We start from the raw sequence: 20,443 nt of genomic DNA on the forward strand, positions 1-20,443 counted from the left end.
CATAGTCCACCAATCTTCTTTAGGACAATATGAGTTCTTTTAAAATGGTGCCAAAAAACAATTCATGCAAGTTAGACCTAAAACGGACAATATCATACTGATGTGAAGTAAAGGTGAGTGCGCAACCTTACAGTGGTATGAATCAAAGCCAAAGCTTCGAGAGTTGGACCTGTGAGCTTATCTATGCTATTACAAGTTGATAGAGAGGGAATAAAGACAACACAATTGTATATCATGATAATGTGAAGTAAAGTTGAATGTTAAGCGTGCACTCCAAGTCCTCAAGTTGGATAACCAAACCCGAAAAATGGCATTAAAGCCAAAGGTTCGAGAGCTGGACCTGTGAGCTGGTCTAGTTGATAGACAGGGAATAAAGATAACACAATTGTATATCATACTAACGTGAAGTAAAGGTGAGTATTGAGTGTGCAACTCAACAAGTTGCCTGAAATGAACAGACCCAACAAATGACATTAAAGCCAAAGGTTCGGAAGCTGGACCTGTGAGCTGGTGTATGCTCTTACAAGTTGATAGATAGGGAATAACAGTGTTTCGGAATATATCATGTCATATCCCAATTTCACAACTAAATACGATGGTCTGCCACATTGAACTCAGTAAACTTCAGAATGTGTGTTAGTGTGTGTATATTGATGCCGGGAACAGGGATAATAACTCATACTATCTGCCTTTAAAATAAACACTAAGTATATTTCCACAATAAACGCACATCCACGACTTTATAAGGAATTAAATGATAAAATCTGAAAGTACAGCTTATTGTTGGTATTCTCACAAATTACAGCTTCTCAGAAACCATTTTTTCTTATATATATAACAGATTTTATTCAGCAGAATTATCCTGTCAAACCCCTCATCAACATATATGTCAATATGTGATAAGATAGTAAAAATGAATCACATGGTGGCCTCAGTCAGAACTGGTGAGAAGTGAGATTAGGGACTCATACTTGGGAAACTTTGCAACAAGATCACTTCGCTTTGCTGACTCTGAGTCTTCATACTGGAATGCAGGTGCACAAGTGACCCCCAATAGAGTGTAATACTTGTCGCCATCTCTGGGTGTGACTTCAATATGTGAACCATCTGCAGATATGGTAATATCTTTGGTTGGAAATGAACCAAACCACATGAGAGGAGGCACTGTGTGCTGTGGTTTCTCATCCTCAAGAAGGTTAGGCCCAACACGAGTAAACTTGACCTGTCCATTCATTTCATCCAATTCCATCACCTGAAAACAGAGAATGCTCAGTTAGAGCACAAAGGATGCAATGAAAGAATTCAGAAATTTGTGCTTTGAATATATTTATCTGAGCAGGTGATACAGAAATAAATATGGAGACGGATACAAACAGATCACCAGAAGCAAGTTATACTCCCTTTTAATATAACTAACCAAGGGTTGCATATTACTGACTGATATTAGATTCTTCATGTATTATGTCCCAGCTGCTGTAGCGATGGTGGTTAAGGAAAGGGAACAAACCAACTAAGGATATCACTGAGAGATGCCTAACAAAAGTAAACCAGGTAACTTTTATGGGGAGTCATATGGGAGTTTCTAAAGTCCAGATGAATCAGCCAACCGGCATAAAGGTAGAAATTCATTCTATCATCCTTTATTTAGCAACAAAGCTTTACATTGCAGATTGGCTGCATATGAAAAAATCTAACAGAAAGGTTGTTGGTAGCCTGAGGACTTAGCACAGACTACAGATAGATAGCCTGGTGTTTCTATTAATAGTAAGAGGACTATGAAACAACATCAGCTTAACTTATAATCTTAATTTCAATTAATTTCTTGTAGAGTTTTAAATGGCTGGAAACCTTATCCAGTTTGTTGACATACTTGTCATGTTGTCAACATAATAACGTGGCAAAAACTCAAAATACTAAAAAGCCACAGTCAACTTACCAGAAAGTACAATAACTAATACGAGTAATTTGTTAAGATTTACGAACCATCTTCTATATCCATTAAGATGTCAGGCTATGCATTTGTAATTAGCTAATGCCTCTCTAATCTACAATATACAACTTAACGAAGAAACTGGGAAGCAGACATAACCAGAATGTGAGAAGCTATACAGATTATACTAGGGAAAGGTCATGAAAAGATGCATCCAAAGCATTTTTTTCATAGTTCAGCAACAAAGAAACAAAATGCTTTGAAGGGATAATCAGTGACACAACAGCAAATTCTGACAATTGTGTAGTACAGATGCACAGAAACATGTGCAGCAGAGTGTCAGGAAATTAACAGATAAAAGACAAAACTACTTCATCACACAAATTTATCTAAGACAATTTCACTGGTGAGGAAGACTCCCACCCATCCTCACCATAAGTTTTGACGAAGGTGTTAGGCTAGCACACTTTATACGTTACTCCTGCATGCAATCACAAGCAAATTGGTTTTCTTGTTACATGTTTTAGCAACAATTAAAACTTCATCAAATTGATACTTCTTTGATTCTCACCAATCCTTTTCCTTTTGTAAAGTACGTAAGTACCCCTTGGTGAGGATATCTATTTTAAGTAGTCCTCATTGTGAACATTACAGTTTACAGTTTTCTTGACTCTGTCAATAATTATAGGATACTGTAGTGACTTGCTCATTCTACAACTGCTCATCTTTTAAGAGCCTCTTTTCCTCAAATGATTTTGTCTTTGAAAAATTGAAATATAGGGTGGCAATTTATTGATTTTATCTTTTGGAAATCAGATAAAGTCTTCCACTCATGAGGAGGCAAAAGATTATTGTTCGACTTCGAAACAAGGTGTAGCACATTCCCACTTCTCGTTAATCTGGTTCACCTACCAAGGTGTTGATATCTAAAACTACCCTCTAGTGTTCCATAACACATGAACCACTTCCCACTCTCTCTATGTGGATTTGTCATAGCTAGGGAAGTTCTCTACATTCCATTTATTTTGTTTAGCCTACTGACCCCCTTATCATAGCCTCATAGGAGTAAGGTGGAAAGGATTGATTTCCAACCTTCAGATTATCTTTATCCCAAGATCAATTTGCTCTTGACTACCACTACAGCATATTTCCGATCTTGTGACTTGGTAGGCCTTTTAAGATTGTTATAGTTCCAAACAATTTTATGACCCCGAGAGACGCCCCTGACATCCACTTCAGTTTTAGAAAAATTTCAACTATTTCTAACCTGAAAAGGATAGAGGACGAGGTGTCTCTCATGGACCTCAAGAGACCCTGAGAAATCATTTAGGTGGTTCGAACCATCCACTTTGACTCTTAAATATCATTTCATCTAATTACACACACGCCTTTCGTCATCAACTCAAAAGCAACCATGGGCAATTGTGTGATTGACTAGTGGGCGTATATAGTTTCACATAAACCTAATGCATCTCCCATCAACACTTGAATTTCCAACACCAGGCCTCAAAATCTCACCCCCCCCCCCTCCCCCAACAAAAATAAATAAATAAAATAAAACAAAATAAAAAAAAAAAAAGTCCAGTTTTGTGTATTAGCCTTCAATTGTAGCTTACAGAGAATATTTTTGAGCACAACAAGGTTAGACATCAAGGTTAAGGCTCCCAAAGCACCCCTCATAATGATTTCATGCCATGCTTTGCCTTGCCTATTCAAAATTGCCCTAAGGCGAGGCAAGACACTACCCTCTATTTCCATAATAAGCTTTTAAGAATGAGGTGTACTCGCGCCCATATCTCATGCCTAGGTCTTGTGGTGGCACACCTTGGCTGGCAGCGCCCATGCCTTGTTGGCATGACTGGACATGAACAACAGCATCCCTTTTTTCGTTGGAAAAACCAACACAAATACAGATCTCAAATTGACTTTTTAAAATATCTACCAATCATGAGGATAGTTTAAACTGAGAACCCCAATTACTCCCACAGGAGACGATGCAATATAAGTATTTTTTGTTAATTGGTGATGTTTTCAGCCTAGCTCTTGTTCGGGTTTTTAGCTTGGAGCTCAAAAAACTACAGTTATGATCGCAAGAATAATACCTTTATATATACATGGTAGTCCAACCCATAGACATACATGATAGGTACAACTAACAAAGTCTTCCTTACACCAAGATGTCATTTAGTTAAAAGCCAAGTACTCGTACCCCAATTAGACAATCATCCAAGGTCATAGCCAGTACACACTTAAGCAACTAACATTAACTCCTTTCCTCGTGACATTGTCAAAAGTCCATAAGGGGTATATCCGTATATACAAAGATCAACAATTCTCCATCTATAGGATTCACACGATGACAAAGTAGGGATTTATTTACTCGTGTCCTCACTGATAGTAGATCACATGTGGTATGAAACATGTGCTATGGTAGAGAAGAAACACTTTTGGCAAAGAGCTTATTTCAACCACAAAAACACAGCATACAAGTTTAGGTTTAAAGTCAGTTACACCCATGCACCTAACCTAAGTATCTATATGCTTACTCATTAGAGTCCTATGATCAACAAAATCAAGCAGCATATAGCATAAAAAGATCCCAAGTTACAGATTAAACCTTACTGTGATCGGCTCACCAATGTAATGGTGAAAGGTTTCAGCACAAGGAATACGATGAATTTTCGCCACACTCCCAGAAGGCAGCAGGAAGTAAATGGCAGTGCTAACGGCTCGATCCACCTTGTCTGAACATCAACAAAACTCCTAGAAAATCATAAACCAATATTTTGGCACCCATGACTTCACTTATCACCAAACAACAATCAAAATACAAGAACCTAGCACCCCATTTCATAATTTAAGCCATACATCATAGTGTTAGGTACTTTTATGCAATTAACCCAATATGCAATTGAAATCAATTGGCATTTAAAACATCCAAACATTACATTACTTTTTCCATCCCACTTTAATAGACCACATGATTACAATTGTCCTCCATAATTTACACTCCATATGATAAATGAACCAAATAATACAATTTCAAAGCTACTTAAGTATTGGGGTTTGGGAAATGAAACAAAAAACTTAAACTTGAATAATTCAGCAAATTAAATGCATATCAAAAATCAACAACTGTTTAACCAAAAAGGGGTGAAATTATAATATAAAATACAAAGAAAAAGATAGAAATTATACAAGGGTTAGAACTTACATTGAGGAGGAAGGAGAGATTTAGAGAGAGAAACAGAGTGATCTCTGAATGTCTCAAAGTAAAACCCACCATCTGGGTGTGGTGTTAAATTCAATTTCTCCACAATTTCTGATGTCTTCAACATCTTCTTCAAACAAGTTCAAATATACGATTTGCAAGAATGGGTTTATGTGTAGAAGATTGTAGAGACTAGGGAGTGATAAGTTGATGATACAAGGAGTAGATAAGTTATCCTTATATTATGAACTTATTTGAAAAATTAAAGCTGTCGGTCTTCCAAAAACATTGTGTTTTATTCAACTTATTTTGACGGTTAAAACTATCAATAATTATTGTGTTTTAGAACAGAAATGTGTGATTGAATTTATTGATACATAATTATAGAGCGGAATTTAACAAAAAAACACCGTTGATAATTAGTAATGAAGTTCTGATTATCTTGCCATTAGGATAATTTCGCATTTTGTACTTGAGGTCTAAAATGTACTGTAGTTGTTTTATTTTGGGTAACTCACTCTAAATAATCCGATGTTATATGTTACCCAATACAAAGTACTCCTAATAAAATAAATACAGTAGTTAGGGAGTATCAAAAAACTGTAGATAAATTTGCTCTTTAAACAAAATATTTATGCTGTAAAAATCCAATTAGTATTATATACACCTGGAGACCTGGAGTACAATAGATCATGGTACTCCTTACAAATATGTTTGAGTTATTTTGCGAACCACTTTGTGTTATTTTGCTTAAATAATGTGTTATTTTGTTACAACAATATGTTATTTACTTATTTACTTCAACCTCCATTCATGCTATTTTTAATTTGCAAAATAACAAGTACTTATTTAAAAATAACATGGGTATAAATTGAAATAATAATAAGTTTTACATCAAAATAACATTAGCACCTTTGAGTTTAAAGAGAATCGAACACTTCAGGAGGTACTAAATTTCTTGACATGAATACATTTGAACCCTTAAATGGCTTCAAATCAATTAATTTCTAAGAAACCTAGAAAATTGGAAGAAGAAAAGAGGAGATAGAAAGTGTCTTTGATTTAGAATTAGAGTAGTGAGAGGAAGAGAGAGAGTGAGAGGTTGATTTCGGGAAACCAGAAAATTGGATGAAGAATGGAAGAGAAAGTGTGTGATTTTGAGTTGGAGTAGCTGAGAGAGGAAGAGAGAGTATGGGAGGAAGATGACTGAGAAAAAAGGCAAAATAACATACATTTATTTAAAAATAACATATATATATATAAACTGAAATAATAAGAAGTTAATATCAAAATAACATGAATTTATAAAATCTGGAGTACCATGTGCACGGTACTCCAAGAGTAAGATAGAAATTGCGGTAAAAATCACTCATAAATCATAATGCAAAATATGGAAAAAAATGTTTGGTTGATCATTAGGATCAACAATTCTCACCGGACATGACTCGATCATGAACAACAAGTTATTTTCCAAGAAAAAAAAAATCAAAGAATAAGGTATAGTATTACTGTATTACATTTACATGGTAAGCCGTAAGCATAGCACAAGTTCGATTCAATTGATAACACTGTACAAATATTTGTGTGTCTAAACTATTTACAACTTTCAACGCACTATGTACTGTTAAACTCGGAAGTTTTCTATGGTCATTCAGAAATTCCTATAGCCTGTGTATTCGATCATGGAATGGTGAAACGGGTAGCTACCTTACGGCACTCATCTTTTGTAAAGCTCAGCAACCCAAGGCGCAAGTTCCATGTTATCTGGTGTCCTTGGATTGACAGAATAGTAATCTGACCAGTAAAATTGCTTTCTCTCAGTGAATCTTCCATCAGAATACAAGTTAAATGGTAACCAACCATGACCCCCGTTCATGTTTCTTTTCTGCTCTCTAGGATAAGCCAATGGTGCCTGCACATACCTGCATAACAGGAAATTCAAGGACTAACTGATGCTAATAAGCTAACAGCGTAAAAATGGCTTTACTTTTGTATTATGCAAGCCATGCAACATGAGAGTTACTCGATAGCCAAAGACCAAGTTAAGATGAGGACCATACCTGATCCCATCAAGAGTAGCATCCCAGCCAAAATGGGTGTGGCCAAACACATGACATGCAGCTTTGCTCCCCTCAGCACCGTGTATAGATCTGATTCGAGCCTCAAGAAAGCTGGAACCGATGATTTTAGGAAGGTTTGGATAGAAAAGCATTCTTTTCTCTGGACATAGGTCTAGCCTGTGAGAATTTAAAACATAAGAAAAATTGCCAGCATAAAATGGCACTCCATATCATAAACATTCTCACCCTTCCAAGAGAAAAATCAAGTAAAATCCTTGGAGGATGTAGATAGGAATATGTAACAGATATGCCTGATATTGTACAAATGCTTAATAGTCAAATGCCGAATAAAAATGAGAAACTCTATCTTAAAACTAACCTAGGAACAAAGTGAGAAAACGTTATTACTTTTTCACATTTTCTCTGGATCTCTTTTATTGCATAGGCATGTTTCTCATTCATTGCATCAAAATGGCGAGCAAGAGAATCATCCCTATCAGAGAGCTCAGCAGACCATCTGCACGCATGAAAATCTTTACAAACCTAGAAAAGATGTCCGCAAAACAAGTAGCATGATTAGACTTTTCACACAAGCCCAAATCTGGAAATTTAATTTGTGAATGAAATTTACATCACCAACCAAGAGGAGGAGAAAGAAAGTACTGATGCATATAAAAATATTTATCAATGCACAAAGACAACCAAAGGGAAACATGTGTCAAAACCACAACAATAAAGGCCAATCTCTTTCTAATATATGCAGCTAGATGAAGTTCTTCCAATATGGGGTACGTAAAAATGATTTCCCAATAAAATAGGAGCAAATGAGCACTGAGGATACTACTAGCTCAACAGCTGGTTGGTCTCATTAGGATGGTATATCATCATACAGGAATGCACAAGACTAATCCTAGCTAGCCTTAAAAATAGAGAACTAAACTTGCATCAAAATCCAACAGTAACCTACATTGTACATTAGCAAAACTATGAATATCAGAGCAAACATATTCAGCAATGTTCACAAGGTTAAGAATGATTTACCATCTTCAAGGAAGGAACTCTCAATCCAGTTATATCCTGCTCTGTATCGAAACTCTAAAATGCATAAAGCTCTAATCAGAAAGCAGTAAAATATTATTAAGCAATTCAATTCAACCATAACAATATGGAAAAAGGTTAATCCAAGAAACACAAACCAGAAAGTGATCCAAAAGAAATAGCTTCAACTTACCTCATGATGCCACGAGAAGAGGGGTATGATTCCCAAGTTGCCTATGATCGAAGGCCTTGATTCCACTCCAAGTTCACCACATGCGCGAAGCAGTGCATCAAGCTTGTCAAGAGAATCATGCTGGACGAATATTACTAGCATAAGCAATTATAGTTTTGGAAATACTTTATACTGCCCAAATCAATAAGCTAGACATGCAGGGTCACAAGAAGTCCGGAACTATATAAACCCAAGATACCCTGCAGCTGCTAATAAAACAATTTTTACTATGCTTTATCAGGTACAATGCAAATAATATTGAAGAAGAACAGAAAATTTCAAGCCATACAAGCAGGGTCATTATGGCTCATAAGGTACAAGGGTTAAACATAGCAGTGGGTGCTTCGAGAAAAAAAAAAAAAAAAAAAAAGTTGCCGTGACACAACTGAAGAATAGTGTTCTGAATTTTATGCTTGTGGAAGATCAAATTCATAGAAAATCATAAGATTTTTAATGAGTTAATCAGGGTTGTTTGGGCAAAACAACTGTAGGACAGCATAATACAGCATAATCTGATTATCTAAGAGACACAAGGTGCACCGCACATCAATCTCGGAATCTCCTATACTTACTAATCCTCCTCTTTCTTAATTCAGCGTCATGGGCACCAATACCAAAGGTCGGCTATATAAATCTCCTGGTCATTCCACCCATACAATTCCCTTTTCAAATTTATAAGAACCTAGATTATACGGTTCATTGTGCCCCTTCCCCTCCTTCTGAAGTTCATTACTTAGAAAAAAAAAATCATAAATAATTGGCTGTTCAACTCAACATTACAAGCATTCAAACAGATCACCAACACTTTGTGAAGCTCCCCGCAGTTCATCAAGAACCTGCTCATATTTAACCTTTACATATCATTCCAACTCAAATATGTTTATCAGCATGTTTAAAGTGAAATCACCACCTTCACCGCTTCACATGCTGCATATATCGTTCACCACATAATAAATTTTACAATATAAACAAAGGCTTATAACTAAACCAAGCCTATCATTTTCAGAAAATGCACGCATTCCTTCTTGATTTTAATATTCTCCCAACAGTACCTTGTACCTACCAGACTACTATATTTTTAGCATTTCCCCAATCGTTATCGCTTCCATTCTTTCTTTCAACATTTCCTTAATAAAAACCTTTTCAATTCAATGTACATTATGCACCAATTTGCTATTTGATAAGATTGGAGACCAATGAACATCAGTATTACCCAAATGCCTCTAAAGGGGACTTTTCCCCCGGGTTGGAAATTGTTTTTTCTTTTTTTTTTTTTTTTTTTGGTTGCAATACAAACAAATCTACATTCTATAGACCCTTAAGGCTAAATGCAACGACTGAGTTCTATCTTACAATTAAAAAAGTGAGAGTATGCATTTTGACGAGTCATGTTCATTAAGTTCATTTCAAAATCCAAAACTATAGTGACCTTTTACTCGATCAGAAATGGTCAACTCATTAGGTAAGAGTATATCTCCCTCTAAACAAAGTCTCCAAATTCCAAACAAGGGGGTTTCTTCATAACTTGACTCTATTCACAATTATCATAGATGTTTATAGGTTTTGTGGCTGCTTAAACAATATCGATATGCAAATGCAAGTAAACATGATCAAGAGTATAGCATATAGTAGTATTTCCCAATATTAAAAACCAGGGTAATATGAGTTTAAATTTTTTTTATATACTAAAAAAAAAAAAAAAAAAAAGGTGTGGGAGAGCACTAAGCCACTTATTACATAACTAATAGTAATCCCTGAAGCATGAAAGAAAGAAACATAAACATGCATGTCAGGAGTCTTTTTTTTAAGTCTCCAATGGTATTGATATGGAAAAACAGGAAAGAAAAATGAAAAGTAACAAGAAAAGTAAACAAGAATTCTGATTCTTACAAAGTCTTTTTTATCTTTGCGACACCAAAGATCATGATTTCCAGGCACATAGAAAACATGCTTGAATTTATTTACCAATATAGACATAGTCAAGGTGAACCTATCGTATGTCTCAGCCACATCCCCCGCAACAAGAAGAACATCATCCTGGTGGCTTGAGGAAGATATGCACTTTACCCACGCCATGTTCTCTGCATAATCAGTATGCAAATCTGAGACCACAAAGACCCGAATATCCTCCATTTCTCTGTGCATTGAAGCACATATCCTAGAATTTCTAGTATCGACCCTATTAATTCTGCACCTGGAATTTTTCCATGTAAGCTCTCTTGATGAACAGCTTGCAAACTGACTAGAATGCAACACGCCTTTCAAAGACAATGAAGATCCTCCTACCATTTGGCAACTCCAAAGTGTCGACATATCCAACTTCTAAGCTCCTAGGAAAAGAAAAACAACACAAATATAAATATCTGAAATCTTATACATTATGTTTATTCAACACAAACAAAAGGTTTCCCAACTGTAAGTCTCTAATCAATGAAACTCGGGGTGCATCAAAACAGCATATGATAAGCAATGACAAGACGCGAGTATAATGGTACTTGGAATTTTCTTATATCATGCTACATTTCTAACACCATTCAGGGAGTGAAAGACTAATCAAAATTAAAACTGAGAATGACATTTACTTATAACTAAGCATTGGACCAATGAAAATTGGATTTAAGGAAGTTCACTCGGAAAAATTCAATGTTATCTTCACCTAACATAACGTATTAACCTTGAATTTATCTATCTTTATTACTCCTTTATCCTATCAAATATTATTGGCGTAAATGCCTAATTCATGATCAAATCCCTAATAAATACCAAAGTAATCTACCACCCTATACTTCCTCTTTTAACAAGTCAACCTTCTATTTCAGGCATCCCAAGTCCCAAAATAAGCCAGTCTTCATGTTCAACAAGTTATATTATGGATTCCACCATATTATTCTTAAGAAATGAATTCGTATGAAAGTCTTATGCTCATATGCTGATGCTGCCTATGAAGGGTATCATTACTTCTAACAAAATGAAAAATGCAAAAAAAAACAAGAATTAAGCATAACAAAAGGGATCAAGAATTGATGAACAAACAAGGCAGAAATTCAAATTAATTAAATGGGTATCTTGTAACAAGAATTAAGCATCAAAAAACATAACAAAATTGCACAAACAATACAGAAATGAAACATGGTAAATACTATGAAGGTATAAAAGATTGACCATGAAATTACATTAGAAGAACCAAGAAAGAAAGAATGTAAGAGATGAGAAAATACCCAGAAAGGTAAAGGGATTGAGCGAATTGTGGCGGTGCAAACTTCAATGGCGTCGGCAAAGTGCTAATTTGTGGAATACAGGTGATGATTGAAGTTGAACCCCAAATGAAAGTTTAGAGCGTTGATAACATAAGATTTCTCAAAGGTTATTGTTAGTTAATGACTAATGAGAGGTAAGGAGTTAAGCACATTTTAGGTATGTGTAATTTGAATTTGGACGCCTAGTCTTTGACGGGTATGAGATGGAAATTAGTTAGAATCATCGTTATTTTGAAAACTATTAACAAACAAATTTTAAACTAAGGGCTTGTTTGGCATCATTTTTGGTTTTCAGTTTCCTTTTTTTTTGAAAACTAAAAACCAAAAACAGGAAACAAGAAAAAGGTGTTTTTACTTTTTTGTTGTCAGTTTTCAAAATTATCATGATTTTAATAAGTCTAAATATTTTTTGATCCATTATGTTACATATGTAATATACTTTTAAAAAACAAAAAACCAAAAAACAGAAAACCACAACGATGCCAAACGTATTTATGGTTTTATGTTTATTAACTTTAGTTTTCAAAAACAAAAAATGAAGACAAACAATCCCTTTTAAAAGGCTTGTTTTTGTTAAAAATGATTTTCTTTTAATTCTGCTTCCTTTTTTTTTTTTTTTGTGAAGAACAGCCGGGAATATTAATAAAGGAGATCAATTTCCTTAATTTCTTTTTGTAAATAAGGACTACATAATATGTCACATTTTCATTGTACTTTTTAGTTTTCTATTTTATCTACTCTATCGTTTCCCTCACTTTTACTTTCATTTTCCTTTTTCTCCATAAGTTATCCTATCATCAAACAAACAAAAGAAAACCCTTTTCTTAATCACGTTTTCCATTGAAAATTGTTTTTCTTTAGAATGATTTCCCTACCTTATAAAAAGTACAAAATTATTCTTATGAATAGTGTAATGCCAATTATACCTTTCAAAATGTGTCAAAATGTGTATTTACATACATACCCTCATTAACATGTACAAGTTATTTTAATGAATAGCGTTTAGACAATTATATCCCTAAAATATTTATGGTTACTTTTATGCTTTCAGTAATGTTAGTTGTCTTGGACATTTATACTACCTAAACATAGTTGGTTACATATTTTCTCTTATTGTTAATTTAACTAAATTTATGATTTAAAGGCCAAACCGAAAGAGTTTTTAAATATGGCTAGTTATGACGCGCACATCGTGTGCGTTAGCTGCCCTAGTTATATGAAAAATGTCTTCTATCAAAACAAATGGAACCTAAGTATTTGTATCTGTAAGTGTAGAAGGTATATAGGGAACTTAGAGGGAAATTAATGAGTCCCATGAAATTAAAAAGTACAGAGTATATTGTATGTAGTGTACTCCGTAATATGATACTTCTTCCGTCCCATAATACAAAGCCTATTTCTAACATTTATTTATTCGCATAATAAAGAGAAAGTAACTTTTAATTTTGGGACGGATGGAGTAATAAACTTATGAGAGTAGTAGCTTAGTTGTAGAGAGTCCAAGTGGCAGGTGAAAAAGAAGTGTACGTGGCACACTCCCCGAACTTCTCCCGCATCCTCCTAACTTTGGGAATTCCTCGTCGTCGTCGACACTCCAAACCCACCTTCTTCTTCTTCCTCCTACCACTCTCTGTAAATCACCACCGCAACCATGTATCGCACGGCGGCGAATCGCCTTCTCTCCCACTCTCTCCGATCACTTACTACCACATTCAAACCCACCAACATTCATCCTTCTTCTTCAATTTTTACTTCTTCTTGTTTTTCTACTTCCTCTTCTAATCCCTCCTTTTCTTCCTCTAACCCTAACCCTAACCCTAATCTTAATCCTCCTAATTTTAACTCTACTCAATCAGAAACCCCTAATTTTACCTACCAAACGACGTCGTCTTCGTCATCGGAAGAAGAAGCTAGGTCTACTAGACGCCCTGTTGTGGAGTACGAAGAGGAGCAAGCTCGTGTTCTTCAAGCTTCTCTCCGTCACGTGGTATGCACGTGCCCTTAACCCCCTTTTGATTTAGCTTTTTCGCATTTTAGGGATCATCACATATTTTGGGTTTAAGTAATTGCATTAATTTGATTCATGGGTTTTTGAAAAAATTGAAAACTAACAGTAGTTCGAATGTATATAAAAGAAAAAAGGGGGATTTTTTTTTAAAATGCAGTGAATCAGTGATAATGATTATTAATTTTATCATGATAATAATAATGCAGTTTCCATTTTTTGATTTTTTGGGGAAGAAAAATGTGGGTCTTAGTGTTCCTGTAATGTACTGGTATTACATTTTGATAGGATTTAAGCTGGAATTATATATAGTATAGTTGAAATGTTGAATTTTGTATTGGTTTTAGAGTGGAGTTGATGACTGATATATTAGCTAGTGGAATGTTGAGGGGTTAATGTTATGATTGTGTATACCAGGAGAGTTTGGGATGGACTGAGACGGCGATGTTGGCAGGCGCAAGGGAAGTTGGCCTTTCTCCCTCCATTGTTGGATCTTTTCCTAGGAAAGAAGCTGCACTTGTTGAGGTATCGCTTTTAATTTGATCTAATTTTAGCTGGTTGTAAATGTTCTTGTGCATCTGATGAAAATTGGAAACATAACAAATGGTCTCTCTTTTGTAGAACATAAGAATTGCTTCATGCTTGTCTTATGTTCTACAAAAGAGAGACCATGCATGAAGCTAGAGTACATGATTTTGGAATAACATAGGCATTTGGTTTATATACATGTTGTTGCTTGCCTTATGCTTAGGATAAAGAAAATGATTTGGCATGTATGAAGCTAAAGCGCTCCACATTGCAAAGAATGATGATGCCTAAAAACAATGTTGGAATGCTTTGCCTTTATTGTTGCTTGCCTGACAGGTTGAGCTACCACCTTGTCGCAAGATCCAACCAATTTTCAAAGATTGGATAGGATTCCTGGGGTGTTGAGAGTTTCATTGCTAAAATGTATCAATCAGGTTTTTTTTTTTCCAACTTGTTGGGGGTAGTGGAAAGGATGCAAAGCTCTTACCAGTGTTACTTCCTTTTAGTATGACAAAGATTTTCTTGTATCGGTGGCTCAATACTAGTGAAACCTAATGAAAATTCCGTGTTTTCACTTAGCTATGTAGTTTATGTGCTTTTGTTTATCATATATCATACATGCCTTTAAACAGAAAAAATTTCCTCCCCTTTGCCTTTGCAGTATTTCATGGATGAGTGTTTGGAAAGACTTATTGATATAATTGAGTCTGACACGGAGCTGAAAAACTTGATTCCCAGTCAACGCATATCAAAACTTGTGAGGATTCGTCTGGAAATGCAGGCTCCATATATATCAAAATGGGCCCAGGCTCTTAGTATTCAGGTATATTTTTTTTCCTATCACTTGCTGACTTGAATGTGCCATTTTTTTGTTATCAATTTTTATTCCAAGTCAATGAATTAGGATAGGCTTGCTATACCTAAGAGTAATGAATGACACTTACAATCTGAACCACAATAAAGGGGGGAGAAAAGGCAAGGCTCTTATTATCTATTGTGATCCGACCAAAAACAGGGAAAAGGTTCTATTAAAATTGTCTGGTAGGAATATAACAAATATTACTTGGGCCCAAACACCCATGACTCATTTCTAAAGAACGCATGTTACCTAATATTCCAATGTGAAAACATGGCCGAAGTTAGCTTTTATAATTGGCGGGCTGTAATATTTTGTACGTGCTTCAAGTCAATTACTTCGTATTATTTTAGGTATTTGCAACTTTCTTGAGTTTGTGATAGTTGACATAAGTTGTGTCTTGATTGATAGGCGCTGCCAACAAATGTCCCTACAAGCTTTAAGCAACGTGCTGCTTTGATTGATGAGATTTGGCATGCTGCTGGTGATGATGCCTCTGATTTTGATTGGTATGTGAAGCGTACTGTGCTTGGTGGAATATACTCCACAACTGAGGTTTACATGTTGACCGATAAAACTCCAGGTTTGTTTAACTCTTCTGTGTGTGTAATTTGTTATGTCTGGATGGTCTTCATAATTTTCTGTAACTTTATTTTTTAGTTTTAAAGACTATCTCTATGCTAATGACTTGCTTTTGATATTCCTTGGAAGGTTTGACATATCTTTATTTATAGTAGTTGCATAACTTTCAATTTGCTGTTTAGTAGAGCAGTACCTTGGAATCCATTGCATGGCCTTATCTCTTTGTAGGATTAGATCTTCAGGAGAGTAATTTCTTAAATGTTACGCTTGGCATTACAAGAGAAATCTTACAGGACTAGAGTAACTGGTAGTGAGGACAATTATTAGCCACCATAAAGTGGTTGAAATATGGCACCTTATCTCTGCTCAGCATTTGGCTTTGTATTTCTTTTCAACTATTACATCACTGTCAAATGCCTGTTGATTGACTTAGATGCAACAATACTGATTGCTTCACTGACCTGATCACCTGATTAAAAAATCTTCACTATGGATAGGAGGATGTTTCTTCTTGTTAGTTTGCCATGGATCATCCACTGTTTTCTCTTTTTCTTTCCTATTTTTCCCCTCTATTTTAAAAGTCGTTATTCATAGATACCAAGAATCTATGCCTTTTGGTTCTTGCATGGCTGTCAATTCTTGTATTCGGATTTAGATATATGCCTGCAATGAGGAAGTGCTGGCTGTAGAGAATAGTTTCTTTTGTGTAGAGTGTAGTAGGGGAGGAGCAGTAATGGAGAAGGGAGGAAGTACAGTTGGATGTTGTGAATTCTTGCTTGAGATTGAGAAAATATAATGTGGACTGTGGATTATATACTATAGGGTGTCTGCGCTTGCTAGAGGTCATTCCTAAATTAGACGAGTATAGAGTATGCCTTAATTTCAACTCCGATACCTTGTGACCCTAAGCACGCAATTTGTTCCAGATTTTCGTGACACATGGGCCTTCCTGGATGCGAGAGTTAGAGATGCCTTTGATTTAAAGAAGACTCTTCAAGAGGTTTGCTGTCTTTTGTTTTTCCTTTTTTTTTTTCTTTTCTGGATTGAGCAGGAAACCTTACCACTAGCGTAATAATCCACAGGCTCAGTACTTAGCAGAAGCTGTAGGTGCAGGCTTGGGTGGCTCATTTCAGGAACTAGTGAAAGGAATTTTCAAAAGATGATCCTCCTTCAACTTGAAGAATGTACTCAATAACATGCAGTTGCATAATTAGATGGATATGCTCAAATTTGATGAGGCTCTATGAAGCAACCTGCCCAACTTTTGTGTAGGATTTATGACCTTACCTTGTGTTTCAGGCTACTTGTGCCCTTTGGTAGGTTAATAGTTTCATCAGAATTGCTACATTGTTGGTGGTTCTGCTTCTTCTGCATGTTGGTGACCAGAAGTATACTAGAGGATGAAATTAAGAGAAAGGCTGCATTTTCGTTTCCATGTTATATCACATATTGAATTGTTTTTTGTAAATGGATGGATGAGCTAATAATGCCCCTCTGTGTTTGGAGTTGAAAAACTTTGTTTATCACTCTGCCAGTTTGTGCGGTTTGATATATGACATTTTGTTTTATTTATATTGGAAGCAGCATATTTACTTGTTCTTGGGATACTTTTGTGTAAATTGGTTGAGCTCATATGTGACGAGGAAACTTTGTAAAATAAACATATTTCTGGGAAGGTAGCCATTTTGATTGTCAAAACTGCAGTCGAATGGGGTACACTGGTACAGAAGTGTCCCTCATGCTGAGGGCGACTCTTTGTTATTGATGGTTATATCGTCTACAGTAAAGCACTGCATTGAATAAACTAAGATGTAAATACTGGACTGAAATGGAAGTAAACCGAATATGAAATAATGGAAAGCAGGGGAAGTCTTGTTGCTTCCCCAACTAAATACTACGAAGTAGTTTTTTGGATGAAGCTAGCCTTAGCATTTGCAAAATGAACATAATCAACTTATCAACCCATCATATGCACTATTAAATAAAATCTAAGTACTACGTACATGACTAAGGTCGTACATTGTACGTAATCAGCCAGTAGACACCGTAGACATAATTTTGAAATATGTCACAATTCAATGTTTTCCTACAAAATACCAACATAAATCTTTCTACTGTGCCGTAGTTTTCTTTCCGAAACATCCTAACTTACAGATTAATAAATTAAAAAAAAATAAAAAATTCCTAGCCAAAGTATAAGAATTTTATCATGAAATGCTGTAGCTGTCAGCTCTCATATCAAGCACCCAAAAACCAACAATATAACTTTTCTTCCTGTTACAAGGCTTGAATGGGATCTTGATAATTCCATGATAAGCTTGGAATACTGAGTTTTTTCAGTGATTCAGAATAGTCTTTGATTTTTTGACATTATGAGATGCTGACAATCGGCACTCCATTGTACCTAATTACTGGCTTAACCAACTCATCATGACCAAATTTCCCCTTAAGCCTGTATCTCCTGTATCCTCTTTATCGCGTCCTCCATTGTAGGCCGTGTATTAGGATCAGTCTCAGTACAGTTGGCCCCCAATTGAAGGAGTTGTATCATAGCATCTAGTGAATTTGTAGAAGATGCTATTTCTGGATCTAAGAACCCTGCTTCTTTCTTCTCCTCAATGGCTGTTCGAACCCACTCTATGACATTGGTGCCTCCTTTGCCGGTATTAAGATATTGAGAAGGGAATTTCCCTGTAAGCATTTCAAGGATGACGATCCCAAGACAATATACATCTCCTTTAGAAGAGACTTGCTGTCTCTCAACTGATTCAGGCGACTTGTAAGCAAACAACCCTTGTGCTGCTTGTGTTGGTGTCACCATTCGGATGAAGCCATAGTCAGCCAGAAGTGGTTCATAGTTGCTGCCTAGAAAAATGTTGCTAGACTTCAGGTTCCCGTGTGGAAGCTCATAGTCAGAGAGCTCTGCATACAGATATTGCACTCCACTGGCTATGCCTTTTATGACCCTCAGTCGCGTAGGCCAGTTCAGGTCTGCATGACTAAGCCCTCGATCCCCTGAAAAACCATGCATTCAAAAATCAAATATTCAGACTCATTTATTGTCCTGTATGCATGTAGTATTCATTCAGTTGAATAAAACGGGTGTATGTCTTAGCTTCAAGTTTACAAATCATTATTTATCTCTGAATGCAGGGTGTACTTGAATAACAAGAGTTATCTAACTGATGTAATTACTGTGCAGGAGGATTGCATCCCTATTGATATGTTAGAAAATATGAGGAATATGACATCAATGAAAAATTTCTACGATACCAGATACAGGAGTAGCATAATTAAATTTGCAGGAATAAGACATCATACCATGCAAGACATACAAAAAACTGCCTTTTGGGACATACTCAGAGACCACAAGCTTCTCCTCTTTTCGAAAATGGTAAGCTAGGGGTGTCAAGATATTTTTATGACGAAGCTTCCCAATCCTCCTAATTGCAGCATCAAAGTCATCCTTCCCCAACTTATTCATATCCCTTATCCTCTTAACTACGACAGACACCCCATTAGACATGACAGCCTTGTAGGCCGACCCTAGAGCTCCATTCCCCAACACCTCAGCAGACGCCTTCATCAGATCAGCCAAGCCAAACGTACCCTTTTCATTATTAATCACAGTTAGATCACCAATCGCTGCATTTTTTCCTTGAGACCCTTTTCGATCACCCCCATTGCCCTTCTTTGAGAAATCACTAACACTCGATTTTCTTGAGCCACCACCAGATATGACACTACCCCCACCAGAAGTAACGCTACCCCCAAAACCACCACTATTCATGCTTCGAGCACTCCCAGCACCAACACTCCTGGATGTTCCTTGCACACGTACCTCCACCACATCTTCCGTTGGCTCCTTATTATACACATTAAAAGCTTCATCATTGTTGTTCTGGGACTTCTTTATGGTTGTTACAATGAGAACTATAGTCATAATCACCACAATTCCCACCATTATCCCTATAGTAACCTTCACATTATTGCCTTGTTTTCTTACAACGCTGCATTTCTTGCTTACCAGCTTCCCACAAACACCCGAATTGTCCTTAAACACATCCGCCCCAAACCTTACCATACTCTCCGGAACTTGTCCTTCCAACATATTCCCAGACATATCCAACTCAGTCAATGTGTCTTGTGAAATTTCAGGTATCGAACCAGTAAACTTATTCCTTTCTAAATGAAGAGCCATTAACCCCTTCAATGTACCTAATGATTTCGGTATTTTACCAGAAAACTCATTATCTGACAACCATAATCTCCTGAATGTTGTACCATCAAAAAAATCATCAGGAATTTCCCCTGAAAATTTGTTAGAACTAATATAAAGTGACCTCAAACCTTTCAACGTATTGAAAGGCGGTATAGGACCAGAAAACGAGTTGTTCGAAAGACTTAGAGTCTTCAAGTTTGGAATTTGAGCAATAGAACTCACATCAACTGAACCTGAAAGATTCATTTTTGTTAAATGCAAACGAATGATCACAGGTTGTTGTTTCTCACAAAAAACACCTTCCCATTTGTCCTTGCAGGGGTCTGTGTTGGGTTTCCAACTGTCCAAAGCTTCGGTGTTCGACATCGAACTCTTGAACGCCAAGAGGGCTTCTGCCTCCGTGATCGACAACAAACACGGAGGCGAAAATGAGAGGCAGAGGAGGAGGAGAAGAAATCGAACAGCAGACATTTAAGGTTTGCTGTTGTTTCTTTCTTTCTTTTTTCCTTTGCCTCTTTTTAG

General features: G+C 36.1%; 4 protein-coding genes across 4 annotated transcripts; 1 reads left to right on the top strand and 3 right to left on the bottom strand.

The window, feature by feature from the left end:
* Positions 1-712: 712 nt before the first annotated feature.
* Positions 713-5,340, bottom strand: LOC145611540 (uncharacterized). Its single transcript, XM_081666879.1, has 3 exons — positions 5,145-5,340; positions 4,553-4,674; positions 713-1,252 (listed from the first exon to the last, which is right to left on the bottom strand). Exons 1-3 carry the CDS (start codon positions 5,266-5,268, stop codon positions 932-934), a joined length of 567 nt encoding a protein of 188 aa, XP_081523005.1. The 5' UTR covers positions 5,269-5,340; the 3' UTR covers positions 713-931.
* Positions 5,341-6,559: 1,219 nt separating this feature from the next.
* On the bottom strand, positions 6,560-11,833 carry LOC145612138 (uncharacterized). Its single transcript, XM_081667510.1, has 7 exons — positions 11,690-11,833; positions 10,362-10,801; positions 8,433-8,552; positions 8,243-8,296; positions 7,581-7,744; positions 7,202-7,378; positions 6,560-7,063 (listed from the first exon to the last, which is right to left on the bottom strand). The coding sequence occupies exons 2-7, from the start codon at positions 10,782-10,784 to the stop codon at positions 6,859-6,861; spliced, it is 1,143 nt and encodes a 380-aa protein (XP_081523636.1). The 5' UTR covers positions 10,785-10,801; positions 11,690-11,833; the 3' UTR covers positions 6,560-6,858.
* A 1,462-nt stretch (positions 11,834-13,295) lies between these two features.
* LOC145611619 (uncharacterized) lies at positions 13,296-17,306 on the top strand. Its single transcript, XM_081666959.1, has 6 exons — positions 13,296-13,715; positions 14,151-14,258; positions 14,923-15,084; positions 15,529-15,700; positions 16,626-16,699; positions 16,782-17,306. Exons 1-6 carry the CDS (start codon positions 13,380-13,382, stop codon positions 16,860-16,862), a joined length of 933 nt encoding a protein of 310 aa, XP_081523085.1. The 5' UTR covers positions 13,296-13,379; the 3' UTR covers positions 16,863-17,306.
* An 839-nt stretch (positions 17,307-18,145) lies between these two features.
* LOC145611111 (pollen receptor-like kinase 3) lies at positions 18,146-20,392 on the bottom strand. Its single transcript, XM_081666348.1, has 2 exons — positions 19,021-20,392; positions 18,146-18,714 (listed from the first exon to the last, which is right to left on the bottom strand). The coding sequence occupies exons 1-2, from the start codon at positions 20,390-20,392 to the stop codon at positions 18,146-18,148; spliced, it is 1,941 nt and encodes a 646-aa protein (XP_081522474.1).
* Positions 20,393-20,443: the final 51 nt, after the last annotated feature.

Source organism: Chenopodium album, chromosome 24 (assembly GCF_948465745.1).
Source record: "Chenopodium album chromosome 24, dcCheAlbu1.1, whole genome shotgun sequence".
Classification (NCBI taxonomy): Eukaryota; Viridiplantae; Streptophyta; class Magnoliopsida; order Caryophyllales; family Amaranthaceae; genus Chenopodium; species Chenopodium album.

What these genes read in the sequence shown, in the direction of transcription:
- LOC145611540 (XM_081666879.1), bottom strand. Translation starts at nt 5,268, where the DNA reads ATGTTGAAGACATCAGAAATTGTGGAGAAATTGAATTTAACACCACAC. An exon ending in ATCTCTCCTTCCTCCTCAAT is followed by an intron (nt 4,675 to 5,144) that starts GTAAGTTCTAAC and finishes GTTGATGTTCAG; the next exon opens with ACAAGGTGGATCGAGCCGTT. An exon ending in ACATTGGTGAGCCGATCACA is followed by an intron (nt 1,253 to 4,552) that starts GTAAGGTTTAAT and finishes CTCTGTTTTCAG; the next exon opens with GTGATGGAATTGGATGAAAT.
- LOC145612138 (XM_081667510.1), bottom strand. Translation starts at nt 10,784, where the DNA reads ATGTCGACACTTTGGAGTTGCCAAATGGTAGGAGGATCTTCATTGTCT. An exon ending in GAGTTCCTTCCTTGAAGATG is followed by an intron (nt 7,745 to 8,242) that starts GTAAATCATTCT and finishes CATCTTTTCTAG; the next exon opens with GTTTGTAAAGATTTTCATGC. An exon ending in TTTTCTCACTTTGTTCCTAG is followed by an intron (nt 7,379 to 7,580) that starts GTTAGTTTTAAG and finishes AAATTCTCACAG; the next exon opens with GCTAGACCTATGTCCAGAGA.
- LOC145611619 (XM_081666959.1), top strand. Translation starts at nt 13,380, where the DNA reads ATGTATCGCACGGCGGCGAATCGCCTTCTCTCCCACTCTCTCCGATCA. An exon ending in CCCAGGCTCTTAGTATTCAG is followed by an intron (nt 15,085 to 15,528) that starts GTATATTTTTTT and finishes CTTGATTGATAG; the next exon opens with GCGCTGCCAACAAATGTCCC. An exon ending in TAAAGAAGACTCTTCAAGAG is followed by an intron (nt 16,700 to 16,781) that starts GTTTGCTGTCTT and finishes AATAATCCACAG; the next exon opens with GCTCAGTACTTAGCAGAAGC.
- LOC145611111 (XM_081666348.1), bottom strand. Translation starts at nt 20,392, where the DNA reads ATGTCTGCTGTTCGATTTCTTCTCCTCCTCCTCTGCCTCTCATTTTCG. An exon ending in TTTTTTGTATGTCTTGCATG is followed by an intron (nt 18,715 to 19,020) that starts GTATGATGTCTT and finishes ATGGTTTTTCAG; the next exon opens with GGGATCGAGGGCTTAGTCAT.